General features: G+C 43.1%; 1 protein-coding gene across 3 annotated transcripts in view; it reads left to right on the plus strand.

The window, feature by feature from the left end:
* GCNT2 (glucosaminyl (N-acetyl) transferase 2 (I blood group)) overlaps positions 1-17,393 on the plus strand; it is a 55,116-nt gene that overhangs the window by 21,667 nt on the left and 16,056 nt on the right. For 2 of the 3 annotated variants that reach the window (XM_039231852.1, XM_039231850.1), the window contains exon 1: positions 980-2,224. In XM_039231852.1, the coding sequence (XP_039087783.1) occupies positions 1,300-2,224 (925 nt within the window). In that variant the 5' untranslated portion in view covers positions 980-1,299. Of the gene's footprint in view, positions 1-979; positions 2,225-17,393 lie in introns of those variants that run through there. The other variant, XM_039231851.1, reaches the window with a different exon arrangement.

Consider the following 17,393-nt stretch of genomic DNA (forward strand, 5'->3'; position numbering starts at 1 on the left):
AAGGCACTTCACATCTGCGGAGCGCTCCAGGCACCCGGCACGGGTGAGCTATGACAACCCTTCTGTAATGTGACCAGACCTGCTGGGCTTCTCTTTCTTCCCGCCTCCCATGAATTACACCGAGCGATACTTCCAGGAATTCCGCAGCTGTCCTGAAGCCTTTGTTCTTTCTTCAGAATAAGGAAGTGGGAGAGGTGGCTTGGTGGGAAGGACTTTTTTGAGCTCTGTGAAATGAACTCACGTCTGAAGATGTCAGACTTTTCAAAAGACCCAGGGGCTAGCCACTCCGCATATGGTAGATAAATACCGTGTCGACAGCTCAAGTTATCTGGAGCTCTGTGTGAAAGGGGAATCAACTTTTGCTCTCTGGGAACAAGGACTATCACATTTCGGTCTGGTGCACAAACTAAGGTGTGTTTGTTTCATTTATGGTTTCTGTCATTCACACGGACGCTTCAATGTTACAGTTGACTCCTGGGTTCCTTCTGCCGTACCTCAAGATTGTAATTCTTTTTTTTCCCCTCTTCCCGTAGCCTACACAGACTATATGGTATATAACACCATGGGAAACTGTCTGATTTAATCCAGGGAACACGGACGTCACCAGATTTTTTTTTTTTTTCTTTTTGCCGTTGATAATCTAGTTAACACGTGTTACAAGTGCATTTTTTTCTTATCTGTGTCTGTGTGCCCAGAGGGCAGAAACAACACAGACACGCCAAGAGAGGGGCAGAGAAACGGCAGAGAATTAAACCCGAGGGGCAGAAGTCCTAAACCTCGTGGTTTCCGCGGGCTGCAAGCAGATTGGGGGGTTCCGCGGGAAAAGTTAGGACCATTTGCTCCAAAAGGCGAGGGGGGGAGCCTGAGAAGAGAAGGGAGACGGTACCGGAATAGATTGGATGGAAGCGGGGGGCGGGGTGAAGCTCGGGAAACTCAGCCCGGATGCAAAGGACCCGTCATTCCATTGCAGAAGGTAATTTGCTAAGATCCGCCACTTGCATTTCGTATGCAAATGAGGAGGGCCTCTGGGCGGGGCGGAGCGCGGCCGGGATTCAGCACCGGGGGTCGGAAGAGCACAGCCAGCCCGGCAAGCATCTCTTCTCCGGCCGGCGCCCCAGAGGATGGATGCCGTGCTCAAGTGGGGAGCGCATGAAGACTGAAGCGGGGGGCTCTTGACAAGCTGTCGAGATTCGAGATTGCGAAGAGCCGTCCGTTCAGCCTCTTTCACGCTTGACGTTTCAGGGACTGGTCGTTTCTCCATCCCTGGAGAGAGATTCCTTCCCCGAGGAAGTGAAAATAATGAGCTTTTGGAGGTATTGCTGTTTTGCTTTCATTCTGCTCACTGTGGTTGTGTTGGTGATACTTTATAGTAGCCAGCTACACGTGCCCAAGAGTTTCGGGAAGCTGAATAGCTCCAGTCAAAGGAATTTTCGAATGCAAGCCTGTGATGACGCCTTAGAAGACAAGTCAACTTTTTTGTGGGGTAAGACCTTGCCGTCCCCTTTGGGAAGCGTCCCTTGTAAGGACTACCTGATCCGGAATCACTACATCACAAGCCCCCTGTCAGAAGAAGAAGTCACTTTCCCTTTGGCTTATGTCATGGTTATCCATAAGGACTTTGATACTTTTGAAAGGCTCTTCAGGGCTGTCTATATGCCCCAAAATGTCTACTGTGTTCACGTGGATGAGAAAGCCCCAGCCGAGTTTAAGGAATCTGTACGGCAGTTACTGACTTGCTTCCCAAATGCTTTTGTTGCTTCAAAGATAGAGCCTGTGGTCTACGCAGGCATTTCCCGGCTCCAGGCTGACCTGAACTGTCTAAAAGACCTTGTAGCCTCCAAGGTGCCATGGAAATACGCCATCAACACATGTGGGCAAGATTTCCCTCTGAAAACCAACAAGGAGATAGTTCGGTATCTGAAAGGATTTAAAGGGAAAAACATCACCCCGGGGGTGCTGCCTCCAGATCACGCAATTAAGCGGACTAAATATGTCCACCAGGAACACATAGGCAAAGATGGCTCTTTCGTGAAGAACACTAATATTTTGAAAACCTCTCCTCCACACCAGCTGACCATCTACTTTGGCACCGCCTATGTGGCCCTTACCAGAGAGTTTGTCAACTTTGTCTTCCATGACAAAAGGGCCATTGATCTCCTACACTGGTCAAAAGATACTTACAGCCCTGATGAACATTTCTGGGTGACACTTAATAGGATCCCAGGTATGTGCTGATTTCCATTCCAATGTTCTCTTATTCATAGACTGAGTTCACTAACATTGAACTCTTCTGAGAAAACAGACCCATTTGAAATTATCTGGAAAAAAATTTTAGCATGTGAAAAACTATTAGTCTGGTTGCTTTAGTGACAGGTTAGTACCAACTCTTTGGTCTCATAACTATGTGCAATATAGTGATCTAAGAAGGATGTGGGGCTTCAGGACGTCTGGCAAAGGTATCACACAGTTACCCCCTTGTAGCTCAGTCTTTTGCTTTTGTTTTTGTTTTAACTGAGGTATAATTGACAAGTACTAGCTCGGTCTTGTGAATGAATGCTTTTCATAGCCCTTGAGAAGCGCAGCTATAACCTGATGGAATTGCTTTTTAATAAGCAGTCTAGAATGTATGGGTTCTAACAGGTAGTGCCTCTTTCAGAGCTTGTCACAAGGTATTACACTGATCCTCAAAGTCATCGCTCCAAGTTGATGAGGCTGTTTTCAGAATCTTAGAACCTTCCTTGGATGTTGATAAATGATCTCTTCGGTGAAACATCTCTAGTCTAAGATCTGACCAAGTACTCAGGTCTCAATCCACTGGGTTCAACAAAAGCAGTCTGGTACGCAGTTGCCCAGGAGAACTGGGTAAAATGAGTTGGAACAGACAGGGTTGACCAACAGCTGGGGATGATCCAAAGTAAATTCTCAATTTCGAAGTCACAGATCATTAGAAATGCCAGTTTGCAGCCCCTCGATTTTATAGACTGTTAAGTCTTTTCCATTGTGTATGATAATCTGGAAAGAGGTCCCAGGGGTGCCAGGCGACTGAAGGCAGAAAATAGCACCAAATTCTCTCTCTGATTCAGCACTAGGTATCTTTTCAAAGCTCTGTTTTCCGTATGTTGCCTGAGAACACCTGTGTGAGCTGTCACACCTGTTACCGGTGATGCCTCCATCAACTGGTTTCCGCTGTTGTACCAGCCCTGTGCGAGGGTGGGTGGCCCAGTGCCTACCGCGTGTGAAATCACTCCCAGCTCTTACTTGTAGGCTTACTGGTGACACACTGGAGTGTGGTTTGAATCGACTTTCATATCTTAAAGTAGATTCATGTGGTTACTCATTTCTCGATCACTCCTCATTCCTAAGAGCCAAACTGGAGTCATGGTCATGGAAGTCTGGGCAAGGAGACTGGGAAGAGGTATATGGTAGCCCCTGAGTTACTAATTTGTCCCATCACAAAGACTTGTAGGAGCAGAAGTAAACCAACATGTATCATAATATGGTCCATGTTCATCCTGATTACTTACAAATGACTATCGTAAACACAGGTAAATATACGATACGTGGCATCTAATACTGTTTTTTTGTTGGTATAGTTTGCTGCAGATACATATACTGCATCATTTCTTTTAATTAGGAGAAATGGTCATTGTAATCCTCATGAGCATAGGAAGAAAAGGAGGTTTAGAGAGACCGAAGTAATATGCCCATCTTCACATGGCTTGTCCAAGCAAAGCTGGGATCTAATCCTGGATTTGTGTGACCTGAAGTTTGAACTTGCACCAGGAAAGGAGGGAATAATCATTTCGTCCTTCCTGTATATCTGAAGCAGATTCCCTGCAGAATCCCAGAAAGGAGACAGGACAGGGGAAGGGTGGGGGAAAAATAATGAGGGGGGTGATGGAGGTAAGCTCCAGCTGACCATGTTAAGCTGGAAATAAGGTTAGCAGAAATATGGAGTGTGTGTGTGTGTGTGTGTGTGTGTGTTGGAACACGAAGAACACATGGAGGCTGTGCAGGGCCGCTGTGCTAACTGGCATTGTGGGAAGGTGTCCTTGCTGGAACTGATCGCCAACCCCACACAGGCTTCTGTGACAGCCTCCTCAGGCCCCATCTGGAACTGGCTTTGGTCTGGCTCTTCCTCCTATGAGCCAGTGGAAATGGCCAGTGTTCTTACAAAAGACTTGGAGGGGTGGGGGAGAAACAATCAGGCTGTGGCTTTGAACCTAATCACTGTGCACCATCTCGAGGAGTTTGTCCTCACAGTGAGTAGAAGTCTTCAAAAATTAATAGAACATTTTGACATTTCTATTTTCAGCAGTCAACAAATATTTATTTAGCCCTTTGTTGTACCAAGTCTGTTCCATGGACTGAGGGCACCTTTTGTAAGAGGACAGACATGACCTCAAGGAGTTTGTTTCAGGATTTATAATTTTAATATATTGGACTAATTTCCCCCCACTCCGGTCGCTCAAAAAATGTGTTTCCCCCCTGAATATCTGTCCCTGTTTTTAAGACATTTTTTTAAAAGTTCGCTTTCTAAAAAACAGGAAATATATTCAAGAGGTGTCAAACCTTTTTTATTTTACACTCCATCAGCTCCTGATAGATTGCTTCCTTATAAATCCTTCCAGAGATATTTTGCTACGTTTACAGACAATAAAATGAATGAAAGTATCGTGCATGGAAAACAGTACACATCGTTTTTCTTTTTAATTGGGGTAAAATTGGCATAGAACATTGTATCAGTTGCAGGGGTACAACACAATCATTTGATTTATGTACGCACTGCAAGGTGATTGCTGTAAGAAGTCTAGTTACCACCTGTCCCTGCACAATTAACCCCCTTCACCCATTTCACCCACCCCCACCCCCTCCCCCCTCTGATATCTACCCATCTCCTCTCTGTATTCTATGAGTTTTCTTTTGTCTGTTCATTTTTTTAAAAATAGTATTTTGCCCTTTTATGTATTTGTTTATTTTTAAGAAATCCCTGCACCCAATGTGGGGCTGAACTTAGAAGCCCAAGTTCAAGTCACATGCTGTACCGACTGAGCTGCCCAGGTGCCCCTACATAAATATCTGTTTATCACAAAAATACACGGAAGAAGAAAAATGATCTTTATAGCTGGTCCTCTATTGTCTGTGAGAAACAAAAGACTACAGATGTGTTCTTTGTTTACACAGATCACAGGCCGACATTTAGGAAGCTAATTTTAATTTAAATGCTTCAGTTTTTCTTATTTTGAGGCATGTTGTAATCTGGATCCAAATGATTTTGTGGGGCAAAGGCCCCAAGGGACCTTTGTTTCCGAGAATCGGGCAATGGTGAGTGCCCAGAACTCTCAGATAGGCTATTGGAACACCCCTTGTTTCCTTGCTTAAAGCTTTAGAATGGCCTTTCATTATCTGGAGAATCAGGTTGAAGTTCTGAATGTGACATGACCTCCATGACCTGACTCCTCCCCTCCTCCTTCCCTGACCCGTTTCCCTACCTTCCTTTTTACTTGATGCCTCAGACTTTATGTTCCAGGAACTACTTGGCCCTAAACACTTTTGCAATTTTCACCTAACTCTGGGAGGTAACTTTTTGTGAGGTCTTGTCTGGGATATCCTCGCTACCATCTCTGTCTGATTAACTCGCATTCATCCTTTATAACTCACCTTGGATGGCGCCTCTGGAAGCCATTCCCCACCTCCCAAATGGTTGGTAGTTGGTACTGCAACGCTGGGTTGTCTTATACTCAACACCCCTGCCGCCAGCATTGGATTATAATTTCCTGTTGAGTGAATGTCTCCTCTGCCCTACCTCCTCAGCGTTCAGGTTCCTTAAGACTAAGAAATATGACCGCCATCTTTGTCTTCCCCATGTCTACCCCACACCACCAATCACTGTGCTGATTTGAGGATACACAGCTTGCTGGGTGGTTGTGGGTTAGGCTTGGGGAGGGGCTAGATAGTTAGGAGACGATTGGAAGGATGTACAGAAGTGTCCTGTATCTGGGTGGGGTGCCAGTAATTTTGGATAGTAAGGATTAGAGAGACGGTAGTTAAGATACCGCTTGGAGGTCTAATTCCACGGTAGCTAGGCCAACAAAGATAAAGGAATCAGAAAGACCTTCTAGAACTGGCAAGCCCCAAAGTTCCAGTTGGAATGTTAATAGGGAAAAGTTCCTCCTTAGAAAAGCTGGTTTCCAGGTAGCCACCTGGGCCCATCACGCAGTCGCATCTGATTCCAAGAGAATACACCAGGGCCCTATGTGGACGCCTGCATTCCGTTTCCATCTTACGTGCACCTGGTTTGAGTTTCTCCCCCAACTTGGCGCCCATCCAGCGCTGCTGTTAGTATGATACCTGGCCTGCTCCCCGTTCCTGCAGCAGGCTCCTACTTACAGTCTTCATTTGATCTAGGCTGCTCCTTAGCCACTGGATTAGGAAAAACCAAAAACCATGGGTATAAGGAAATGAAAGGTTAAGAAAAGAGAACAATAGAAAGAAACTCGAAACAATTCTCCAGGTGTAGCTCCCAGCAGATGTAAACACTGAGCTATTTAGAAGGTATGTGTTCTCTACAGAAAAGGTTACCTGTCCCTTAAATCTGGGCGTGGCTGGATCAGTCCCAGTGTTTTTTCAAAGTAGGCATTGTGTTCTCTGTACATTGGCGTAAATTTAGAAATCAGTGTCTAGAACCACAAAGGATGCATTCAATCTTGCTGATTGTACTGATGACCCAGAATTATAAATGTTGATGGACAGTCAGCTCTACAATACAGCCGTGTGTGTGTGTGTGTGTGTGTGTGTGTGTGTGTGTGTCCAGATGAAAATCCACATTGGCACTTATTTGACCAATATGGAGATAAATTCTGGTTGAAGGAAAAATTACATAAAACAGAAACTTCCCTGGGTTCCTATCCATTTAACAGAGTTTTAAAATGATACCACGTTTGTATAGCCAGATCGTAATATTAGATACACCTAATAAATTTGGACAGGATTTTTAAAATAACGTATTAGTGGTTTGGGCCTTTTGGCTTGTGTTTCCTCATTGGCAAAGGGCTCTAGGTTCTTCGAGGACCAGAAATTTGGGGGAGATTTAAAGTTTACAATCCATCCTGGCTCTTGAGTACCTAGACTGATTGATAAGTCTATATCACAAAATGCTGAGTTCCTGGTAGAGAAATACCTTAGACAGGTTACATACAATGACACAGTTAAAGCTATGCTGAAGCTGTAGACAGTTGAAGGATCATTTATGATGCCTCCGGTCATTGGCTATGCTGTAATATTTGGATCATCTTTGCTGGGGAATCTGCCCAAACATACTTTGCTCCCCACCGCTGTGGAGGAAATAATCAAGAAATACTGCTCTTGGTTAGTGTTTAACTCCTAATCTCTAGAACAACATTATGCAAGACAGAAGACATTGGATTGAAGTACATATGAAGGTTTAAGTAGGTATAAATACCATTATGATTGGTAAACATTCACTAAGCCAAACTTAATGTGACTTTCTTGTAGCAAAAAGGATTAATAGAACATCCACTTTAGAACTAGCATAACCATTTTTCCAGTTTTTAACTTGCCATCATTCTCTACCAAGACAAATATTTTCTAGAAGCAGCATTTGCCTTTTTTTCCTTAAACAAAAACATAGTATTGCATTTCAATGACTCTTTAAGCAATAAAATAAAATATTCTGTGTATCAAAGCCATAATAGATGTATAATCAATATCAAAATTATCTCTTTAACATAAATATCTCTACTCTTCTCTGAACCGCTACAACAATATCTCTTTATATTTCCCTTTGAGTCCACATGACATTCTGAAAAGGGCTTTGGAGCCAGACAAACAGAGTTTAAGTCCTGGCTCCCCTTATTTGCTAACTATGCGCTACTGGCTTTAGTGTATGCTGACCCTCAGTTTACCCATCTGCGATGATGGGAAGAATATCTAGCACTTAGTTCCCAGAGCAGTTATGAGTATTAAATAAGATAATGTATACAGTGCAGTGGTTCTCAGACAGAGCCCCAGAATCTGCCTGTTGAAACACAGATAGCTGAGCCCTGCCCCCAGAGTTTCTGATTCAGTAGGTCGGGGGTGAGCCCCAGAATCTGTATTTCCAGCAAGTTCTCAGGGGACACTGATGTTTCTTGTTGAGGAAGCACACTTTGAGAACCACTGATGTAGACCAGGTTTTATAGACCCTGCTCCCTTTATAGATTTGCAGCAAATGTTGGTTCTGTTTGTTTCTGTTAGAGATTCTCCCTGATTGTGAAAAGAGGCAGCCACCAGGAAAAAGGAAAGTGAGCCTATTTAAGGAAAAGTGTGATGATGTTGATTGCATTATAGTGGATTTCATCAAAGTGGTGTGCAAATGACTGATGCTTGGGGAGTACTTATATTGAGTCAATATCCCCTGGGCTTGGAAATGAGGCAAAACTGCTGATAAATTTTAGCTTTGGCCTTATTAGCTTTGTGATCATGGGTAACCCTAACCTCAAACTCCTCATCTCTACAGTCATGATAACAACAGCAATTTATTAGTTGTTCTGAGAAGGAAATGAAAAACTTGAGTGTAAAATGAGAGGTTAAGAGTTTATCCACTTAGGGATGCCTGGGTGGCTCAGTGAATTGGGCATTCAACTCTTGATTTTGGCTCAGGTCGTGATCTCGGGGTTGTGGGATCTAGCCCCATGTTGGGCTCTGCACTGAGCCTGCTTGGGATTCCCTTCCCCCCTCCACCTCTCTTTCTCCCTCTGTCCCTCTCCCTCAGTCCCATGCTCTGTCTCTAAAATAAAAAAAAAAATTAAAAAAAAAAGAGTTTGTCTACTTAGTAACAAGAGGATCCTCAATAAGATAAAATTTAAGTATATTCTTACTACAAAAGCATGTCTACACTATAACTCTACCACCATGTCCCATTGGATACAGATATACCCAAAGAGATACAGGAAGAAATGTAGGAAAATGTAAGCAGCTTAATTTGTTGGAATGGGTACTTATTCTTTGTAACTTTGATTTCCCTTCATGTTATTGGTGTCATTTTTGAAACATCTAAAATCACTCACTTCATCCTCCCACAAACAGTGCGAAGTATCTTCCTTGAGAAGCATTTCCTTAAAAATTCAAAGGATGCTGATAGTGTCTTTGGAACTTTATTTTTACAATCACATCATGGGAGAGAAACAGGAATTGGAATTCATAGGTTGTTTTGTTTTCTTAAGCCGTCTCGTGAACCAGAAGGGACTTAAGACAGTATTTGTGTGGAACATAATATAACTTCTCAGTAAAGGAAATCAGCACAGCCAGGACCTGAAAGAAACGACAGCTTTTTCACAATCATTCTGTACAGGTTTTTGCTGGCCCCGCCACATCCTTCCCATTTTGGGTGTTCAGCTTCCTCAAAGTTGAAACAAATGACACCCCTCCTTGCTACATACACGGGGATAATTTATAAACTCTAATATGAAATTCACCAACACACGCCACCATAACCCTCTTGTGCCCATTGACTGGTTTCGACAACTACCAATGTACTCCACAAACTCAAAGCAAGAAAACACGATCCATGGAAAATCATGGAGTGGACTCCAATTTTCAGAGATGAGTAAGCTTCTTTTTTCTTTTCTTTTTTTAAAAATGTTTATTTATTTTTGAGGGAGAGAGAGAGCATGAGTGGGGGAGGAGCAAAGACAGAGGGAGACACAGAATCTGAAGCAGGCTCCAGGCTATGAGCTGTCAGCACAGAGCCCGACGCGGGGCTCGAACTCATGAACCGCGAGATCATGACCTGAGCCGAAGTCGAAGCTCAACCAACTGAGCCACCCAAGTGCCCCAAGCTGCTGCTTTTCAAAGGAAATACAACATTCCAATAGTCCGAGCTAAGGCTTTCTACATATCCCATAATCATGATTTGCTGAAAAGCGAAACTCTTTTTATCCAACTTAAACTTTGAGGATCTATTACATCGACAAGACTGCATTTTCTTCTTCTACTTTTTTTTTTTTAACGGCCAAAGCTGAATCTACAAATTCTGTAAGCATTGGAAGCAGGAGTCAAAATAATGCTTGTTAACATGTCCATTCTTTTGGCCTTCCTCTTTCTATAGGGAAGATGGGTAGAGTATGTTACTAAGAGTAGTAAGCTGATTAGTGAGACAGCCTTGCTCCTGTGCAGTGTTTGGTGATGCTTTTTTTTCATCTCTTATTGCTTCTGCATACCGCTTCCTTTATTTAGGAAGAGAAAAATAAAGGCTAAATTGACAGTCTTGCTATTTTATGAGTCCCTCTCTGTTTGACTTTAGAAATGACAAGAGGAAAAATTTTGCTCTCAGCTAAATCTTAATGTATTTTTCCATCACACGTCCTTTAGATTTAGAGCCTTCTCTGTTGAGTTCAATCCTGTTTATTTTTCACATACGTAATTTATTTATTTATTTTTTTTTTAAAAAATATTTTTATTTATTTCTAGGAGAGAGAGAGAGACAGCGTGAGCAGGGGAGGGTCAGAGAGAGAGGGAGATACAGACTTTGAAATAGGCTCCAGGCTCTGAGCCGGCAGTCAGCACAGAGCCTGACGCGGGGCTCGAACCCATGAACCGCGAGATCATGACCCAAGCGAAAGTCGGATGCTTAACCGACTAAGCCACCCAGGCGCCCCTCACATATGTAATTTAATCTGAGATCCCCCAGAAGTTTCAAGCTTCTGAGCTTTGCGCGAGGTTTCTCTCATCCTTCAGGATAGTGTGGAGGGAAGAATGCGGACTTTGGCATCCCGGCCTCGTCAGCTTGTCTGACCCTGGCCAAAATTACTTAACCAAACTGAGCCTCAGTTGATTTTGGTTTTAGGACATTAGAGAAAGTTTGGAAGGTGTTTGGGAATTTATTAAAAAGTAAGAATTGTATATTGGAAAGTTCTGATTCAATTACACTCCCCCAAATACACACACATATGTATATGGATGTATATATATATGGAGAATAATGCATTTCATAGCATTGGCTATGACTTGCTAGTATATCTCTTCAAAGATGTTTGTAGAAGAGCCAGAAGAATCTGGGTGGCCTCTAAGGATGAAAGTCTTGGATGACTCCAAAAGACCCTAAAGGGTTAGGACATGTGAGTTCTTCAAACTCCAGCCGCTGGACCACGTAAGAGAGGCCAGTCACCTAGATGGGCACATTACAGAATTATCTTCTAGATTCTAGCCTCTTGTCCTTGATTAGCTGTTTCACCCTAGACAAGTCACTTCATCTCTTAAAGCCTCGGTTTCCTTCTCCATAAAATGAGGAAATTGGACTGGCTGGTCTCAGAAAAGGTTACCTGCATTGTTTTGCTTTAACTCTGGAGCCTGCGGTGGATGGAGCAAAAATTTTAGAGGCAGAAAGACTTAGGTTTCACGTACTTGGTGTATGATCTTGAGCAGTTACATTATCCAATGTGGCCTTCAATTTCCTCGTACGTAAAAAGGAGACAATACCGATGATTTACAAGATGATGGAGTAGGTAGCTCCCAGCTTGGCCATTGGTGATTCTATGACCATTTCCATCCCTCCCCCCTTTCCAGTAGGATTACTGGAACAATGACCTCTGGGCAATGAATTTCTCTCCTTGTCACAGTCACCGTGTCCACGTTTAGATGCCAACCACCACTCCTGCCGTGACTTAGTACAACTCTGGCCAACCGCCATAGGCAGTGGGTAGAGGTGATCTTTGTGCTGTGAAATTCTGACAAATTGAGGATATTGGGTACCGAGTACTAACATAGTATCCCCATTGGCCTGTTTTAATATAGCACACGTCTCCTTGCTTCTGGAGGGTATTTTGGGGGCATGCCTATCAATGCTGAGCTAGAGAAAGGCTAGTGTCGTACATGAACTGTGGGGGAGGGAAGGAGGCTCTCTGGAGCCAGACTACTGGGCTTCAAGTGCACCTTTGCAGATTCCTAGTGTATACAATTTGGAGGCAAATTATGTGATCACTCTGAATTTCAGTTTCTGGATTTGTAAAGTGTGGAGGACAATAGTACTACCGTTGTAAGTAAATTATATGTTATAATACATATCAGTTGCTGTAAATGCGCATGGTGCCTAGGAAGTATTCCACACTGTCAGAGGTTTTTTGTTTTGTTTTTTGATTTCACCCAATTGTCCTCATTGAGAAATAACAGGTTCTGGAAGAACACAGTTTCCCAAGATGCAGAGGCTTCTGAGATTGCTATCGAGGATCTGGAAGATTTTCTAAAACTCAGATAAAATCCGCTCAAACATCCCCCCTCCCTCAGCGTCCGCTAGTCTCCTGTGTGGGGAAATGAGAGGAGCAGCCTCGCTGGCCACACGGCCCTGGGCAGTGAGAGGGATTGTCTCACATGCAGCATTTGTAGATTTTGCTTAGGTTCTAGGAAACAAAGGTGACCAGCAACAACCCCACGTCACTGCTGCCATCTTGATTCTTGAGGATAGCTGCGATTTGTTTTCCTTTTTAAAAATTTCTTTTCTCTTTAAAAAATTTTTAAGTGTATTATTTATTTTGAGAGAAAGAGAGACAGCACGTGCGCACAAGTGGGAGAGGGGCAGAGAGAAGGAGAGACAGAATCCCAAGCAGGCTCTGCGCCATCAGTGCAGAAGCCGACCTGGGGCGCGAACTCACAAACTGTGAGATCATGACCTGAGCTGAGACCAAGAGACAGACACTTGACTGACTCGGCCACCCAGGCGCCCTGAGGATGCCTGCAATCTCCAGATAACCTGAATCTCCTTTCTCTGCCCCAGTTGAATAAAAACATGCAATATTGTCTCCAGCAGAATGAAGGAAGGAGCACATGAACCAGTGTGACCCTGGGTGGGCGTCTCAGTAAGGGGCGTCTGGTCCAGCGCCCTTGTCAGCTTCTATCCATTGTGTACAATAGGGACCCGTGTAGCTAAGAGTGTGCCACGTGAACTAGATATGGCCTCATTTGCCTTCAGAGTCCTCCAGTGGTCCACATGGAATTGAAGACTATGGTAGAATGAAGAGTTGGGAGGAGGCGGGCTCCAATCATGGCGTCTTCCAGACTGTGATGTTGGGCAAATCCCTTCAATTCTTCAAACTTAGTTTCCTCAGCCAAGGAATGATACCGCCAATCTCACTGTGGTGGTGGGTAAGGGAGGTGTGTGTTCTAGTAAATGAAGGAAGTAGTGACTCTGTAACTAAACTGTAAATCTATTACTAGTAACTTATAACTCCAACCATAAGTCTAAAGTCTGTAATGCCACTCCTGACACACATAAGAAGGTGCTCACTGAATGTGGTGTCGATGACAGGATTTTGGTTTTGTTTTTTTGTTTTGTTATGTTTTGTTTTGTTTTGTTTTGAAGTGGATGATATTACAAGGAGTAAAAACTTGGAATGGTTACTTCAAGAATAACAGAACAACTTTGTAAGGTAGATCCCTAAAATGAGTGGGCAGAGGACGAGAGATGAGTGCAAGGAATGTAAGGGACCAATGTTTCTTTGAAGTCTCATGTTTTATTTTACAGATAAATGTAAATAGCACATTCCTACACATTCTATAACTTTCTTAAACTTAAAAAAATTTAATGTTGTATTTATTTTTGAGAGAGAGAGAGACAGAGGCAGAGAATCTGAAGCAGGCTCCAGGCTCTGAACTGTCAGCACAGAACCTAATGTGGGCTCGAACCCACAAACTGAGGAATCATGACCTGAGCCGAAGCCAGACACTTAACTGACTGAGCCACCCAGGCTCCCCACTTTCTTAAACTTTTTATTGAAATTTTGCATATAGAGAAAACTGCACTTAGTATTAGTAGAATTGATCCCTGAACTCTCAAACTGATCCTTCCCTGGGTAACCGCACAGGAGCCCATGTTCACCTAGTAGTCTGAAAAACCCCAGTCACTTCCAAGACTGATAACCATCCCCACGCCATAAATTACTTCTGCTGTCTTTGTGTCGCTGTGTGACTTCAAATTGCAGCCCAGTGCTTTTTATGCAAATGTTCAACTTCAGGCGATGTTTCCAGAAGAAACATAGCAATGCCTACTCTGTGGCCTTCTGTATTTGTAAAAACAGCTGCGAATGCCATGAGTGAGGGTAAGGGTAAGGGGTGGGGGTCTCCTCCCCACATATCCGGGGTACATCTCAAGAGTCTTTCGCCCGTGTTCCTTCTCCTCTGAAAGTCTGTTTAGATGTTTCTCATATTTGCCGAAGAAGACTGTAAACAGAAGAACTACATGTCCAGCTCTGTATAAAATATTTGGCTTGCTATAGACAGGCACTTAGTTCCCAGAATTAGCAACCTGTATATACACCCTAGTACACACAGCAACAAACGCAACTTACCAGTGACCTTCAGCTCCTTTGGGCCTGTTGGGTTGAAAATGGGGATTAAAATTAGACAAGAGCCTTAAACAGTCATGATTTTTATTTGGCTGCCTTTACAAGGAATCGGAGGGAATGCTCTACAACTTGCGAATGAATTTTTGACGTACGTCCAACTGGGTGTAGCCTGGTGCCTTGTTTTGAAGGTGAAGAAGGCACTGTGTCCCGGGCAAGATGAAAATTTGTCTAATGGATTTGTTAAGAGCTTCCCCCCCACTGCCCCGCCCCCAACACGGTAGTACAGGGCATGCTATGCTCAGCTGATTCCAATAGCAAATGACCCTGAGGTGAAATCCTTATCATGTAACAGAATGAAGCTGTAAACAAACACATCTAAACAAATAGATCACAGAGAAAATGACAGGACTTAATGTTCATGTGCTGCAAATAACAATCTCCCAAGTTTCTAGAATCTAATAAAACGTCAGTCTTAAGGAAGTAGATTTTTGAATTGATAAACCTTTGAAAGCAGTCAACATGTTAAGGAAACCCAACCCATGTATCTCAATGGTAAAATCCACTTGTGAAGGGTTATTTGCAATCTGTAGCCAGTAGAGGTTAGTCAGCTAGTTAATAGCTATGTGGAAGTCTTCGGGTGACATGGCAATATTTATTTGTAGAAGAAGACGCTTTATGGAATAATGTTTTCTTTTTGTATTCTTTTTTTTTTTTAATTCCAGTATGGTTAACATACATTGCTATATTAGTTTCAGTTGTACAATATAGCGATTCATCACTTCCATACATCACCCAGTGCTGATCTCAAGTCCTCTCCTTAGTCTCCATCTTCTATTTAATTCAGCCCCCAAGCTCCCCTCAGCTGGTAACCATGAGTTTGTTCTCAGTAGTGAAGAGTCTGTTTCTTGGTTTATCTTTTTTTCTCTCTTTTTTCCCCTTTGCTCATTTGTTTTGTTTCTTAAATTCCACATGAGTGAAATCATTTGGTATTTGTCTTTCTCTGATTGACTTATTTCACTCAGTATTATACTCTCCACGTCCATCTTTGTCATAGCGAATGGTAAGATTTCACTCTTTTTTATGACTAATAATCCATCATATGAATACATATGTTTTTTTATATAGTTTAATATATATATGTCCATTCATCAATTGACAGGCACTTGGACTGCTTCTATAATTTGGCTTTGTAAATAATGCTGCTATAAACGTTGGGGTGCATAAATTAATGTGCTTGCCTATTGGGGGTAAATACTCAGTAGCGCAATTAATACATCGTAAAGTAGTTCTGTTTTTCACTTTTTGAGGAACCTCCACACTGTTTTCCTCAGTGGCTGTGCCAACAGTGCGCATTCCCGCCAACAGTGCAAGAGGATTTCTTTTTCTCCACATCCTCACCAACACTTGTTTCTTGTGAAATAACGTTTTCTTAATGATCGTTACCAGTATGTGTAAGATTGTGTAGCATTTGGGTTTTGTTTTAACTTTTAGTTTTGCTCTTTATATTTGTATGCATTATATGGATCCATTCCAGTAGCCAGTGTTCAGTTTTTCACCAACTATAGAATAATAGCTTTAAGAGGAGAAAAAGGAAAGATTCACAAGGCAGATTGCACTACGATGACTAATTTGGGGCCATTGGAAAATAAACAACTGGGTTCTTTGAATTTTTCCATACTTTTAAAATCTCTAAAACTTAAAGTTGCTTTATTTGGTGAAAAATAAAATCTCTCCTTACTGAGGGGCAATGCTTGGTGCTTTAGAAGCTAAAATGTATTATCCCTATAAAGAGATGTTCGATAAAATCTCCTGTGAAAGCCAGGGGTTCTCAACCTGGCTACACCTTAAGATTATATAGATGCTTGAAAAACATTAATGTCTGTGAACAGACACTTCTCCAAACAGGACATCCAGATGGCCAACAGACACATGGAACGATGCTCAGCGTCCCTCATCATCAGGGAAATGCAGATCAAAACCACACTGGGATACCACCTCATGTCGGTCAGAGTGGCTAAAATGAGCAAATCAGAGAACTCTAGATGCTGGCGAGGATGTGGAGAAACGGGCACCCTCCTACACTGTTGGTGGGAATGTAAACTGGTGCAGCCCCTCTGGAAAACAGTGTGGAGGTTCCTCAAAAAATTAACAATGGAACTCCCCTATGACCCAGCAATAGCACTGCTGGGAATTTACCCAAGGGATACAGGAGTGCTGATGCACAGGGGCACATGTACCCCAATGATCATAGCAGCACTCTCAACAATAGCCAAAACATGGAAAGAGCCTAAGTGTCCATCAACAGATGAATGGATCAAGAAGATGTGGTTTATCTATACCATGGAATACTGCATGGCAATGAGAAAGAATGAAATCTGGCCATGTGTAGCAACGTGGATGGAACTTGAGGGTGTTATGCTGAGTGAAATAAGTCAGGCAGAGAAGGACAGATACCATATGTTTGCACCTATAGGAGGATTAGGAGGAAGTTAATGGAGGACCATGGGGGAGGAAAGGGGGAAAAATAGTTGGGGAGAGGAAGGGAGGCAAACCATGAGGGACTCTTGAATGCTGAGAACAAACTGAGGTCTGATGGGGTGGGGGAGAGGGGAAGGAGGGTGATGGGCATGGAGGAGGGCACTTGTGGGGATGAGCACTGGGTGTTATATGGAAACCAACTTGACAATAAACTATATTAAAAAAAAAACATTAATGTCTGAGCCGTACCCCTGACTGGTGAAAACAGAAGACCAATTTAGGAATTCCCCCAAGGCTGTCAGGAGAGCCAGGTGTGTGTGGACAGTGACACAGGATGAGGGGGACAGTGTGAAAGACGAGGTCTGGAAACCCAGTTGTACAAACTACATGTTGACCAGGCCAGGCAGATGATATGCGTGAGTGAAGCATGGTGGGGATTGAGGCAATAGGAGAGTCCCTGGCTTCTTAAAGCCCCAGTGAACTGCTGTCAAGGGACACTGGCAATCTAAACTTCTGTGGGGAAATTTTTTTTCTCAGTGTTCAACCCACACTTCCGTGAGGGTCGAACCAAACAGGCTT

This window comes from Hyaena hyaena, unplaced genomic scaffold (assembly GCF_003009895.1).
Source record: "Hyaena hyaena isolate Hyena2069 unplaced genomic scaffold, ASM300989v1 scaffold_60, whole genome shotgun sequence".
Lineage (NCBI taxonomy): Eukaryota > Metazoa > Chordata > Mammalia > Carnivora > Hyaenidae > Hyaena > Hyaena hyaena.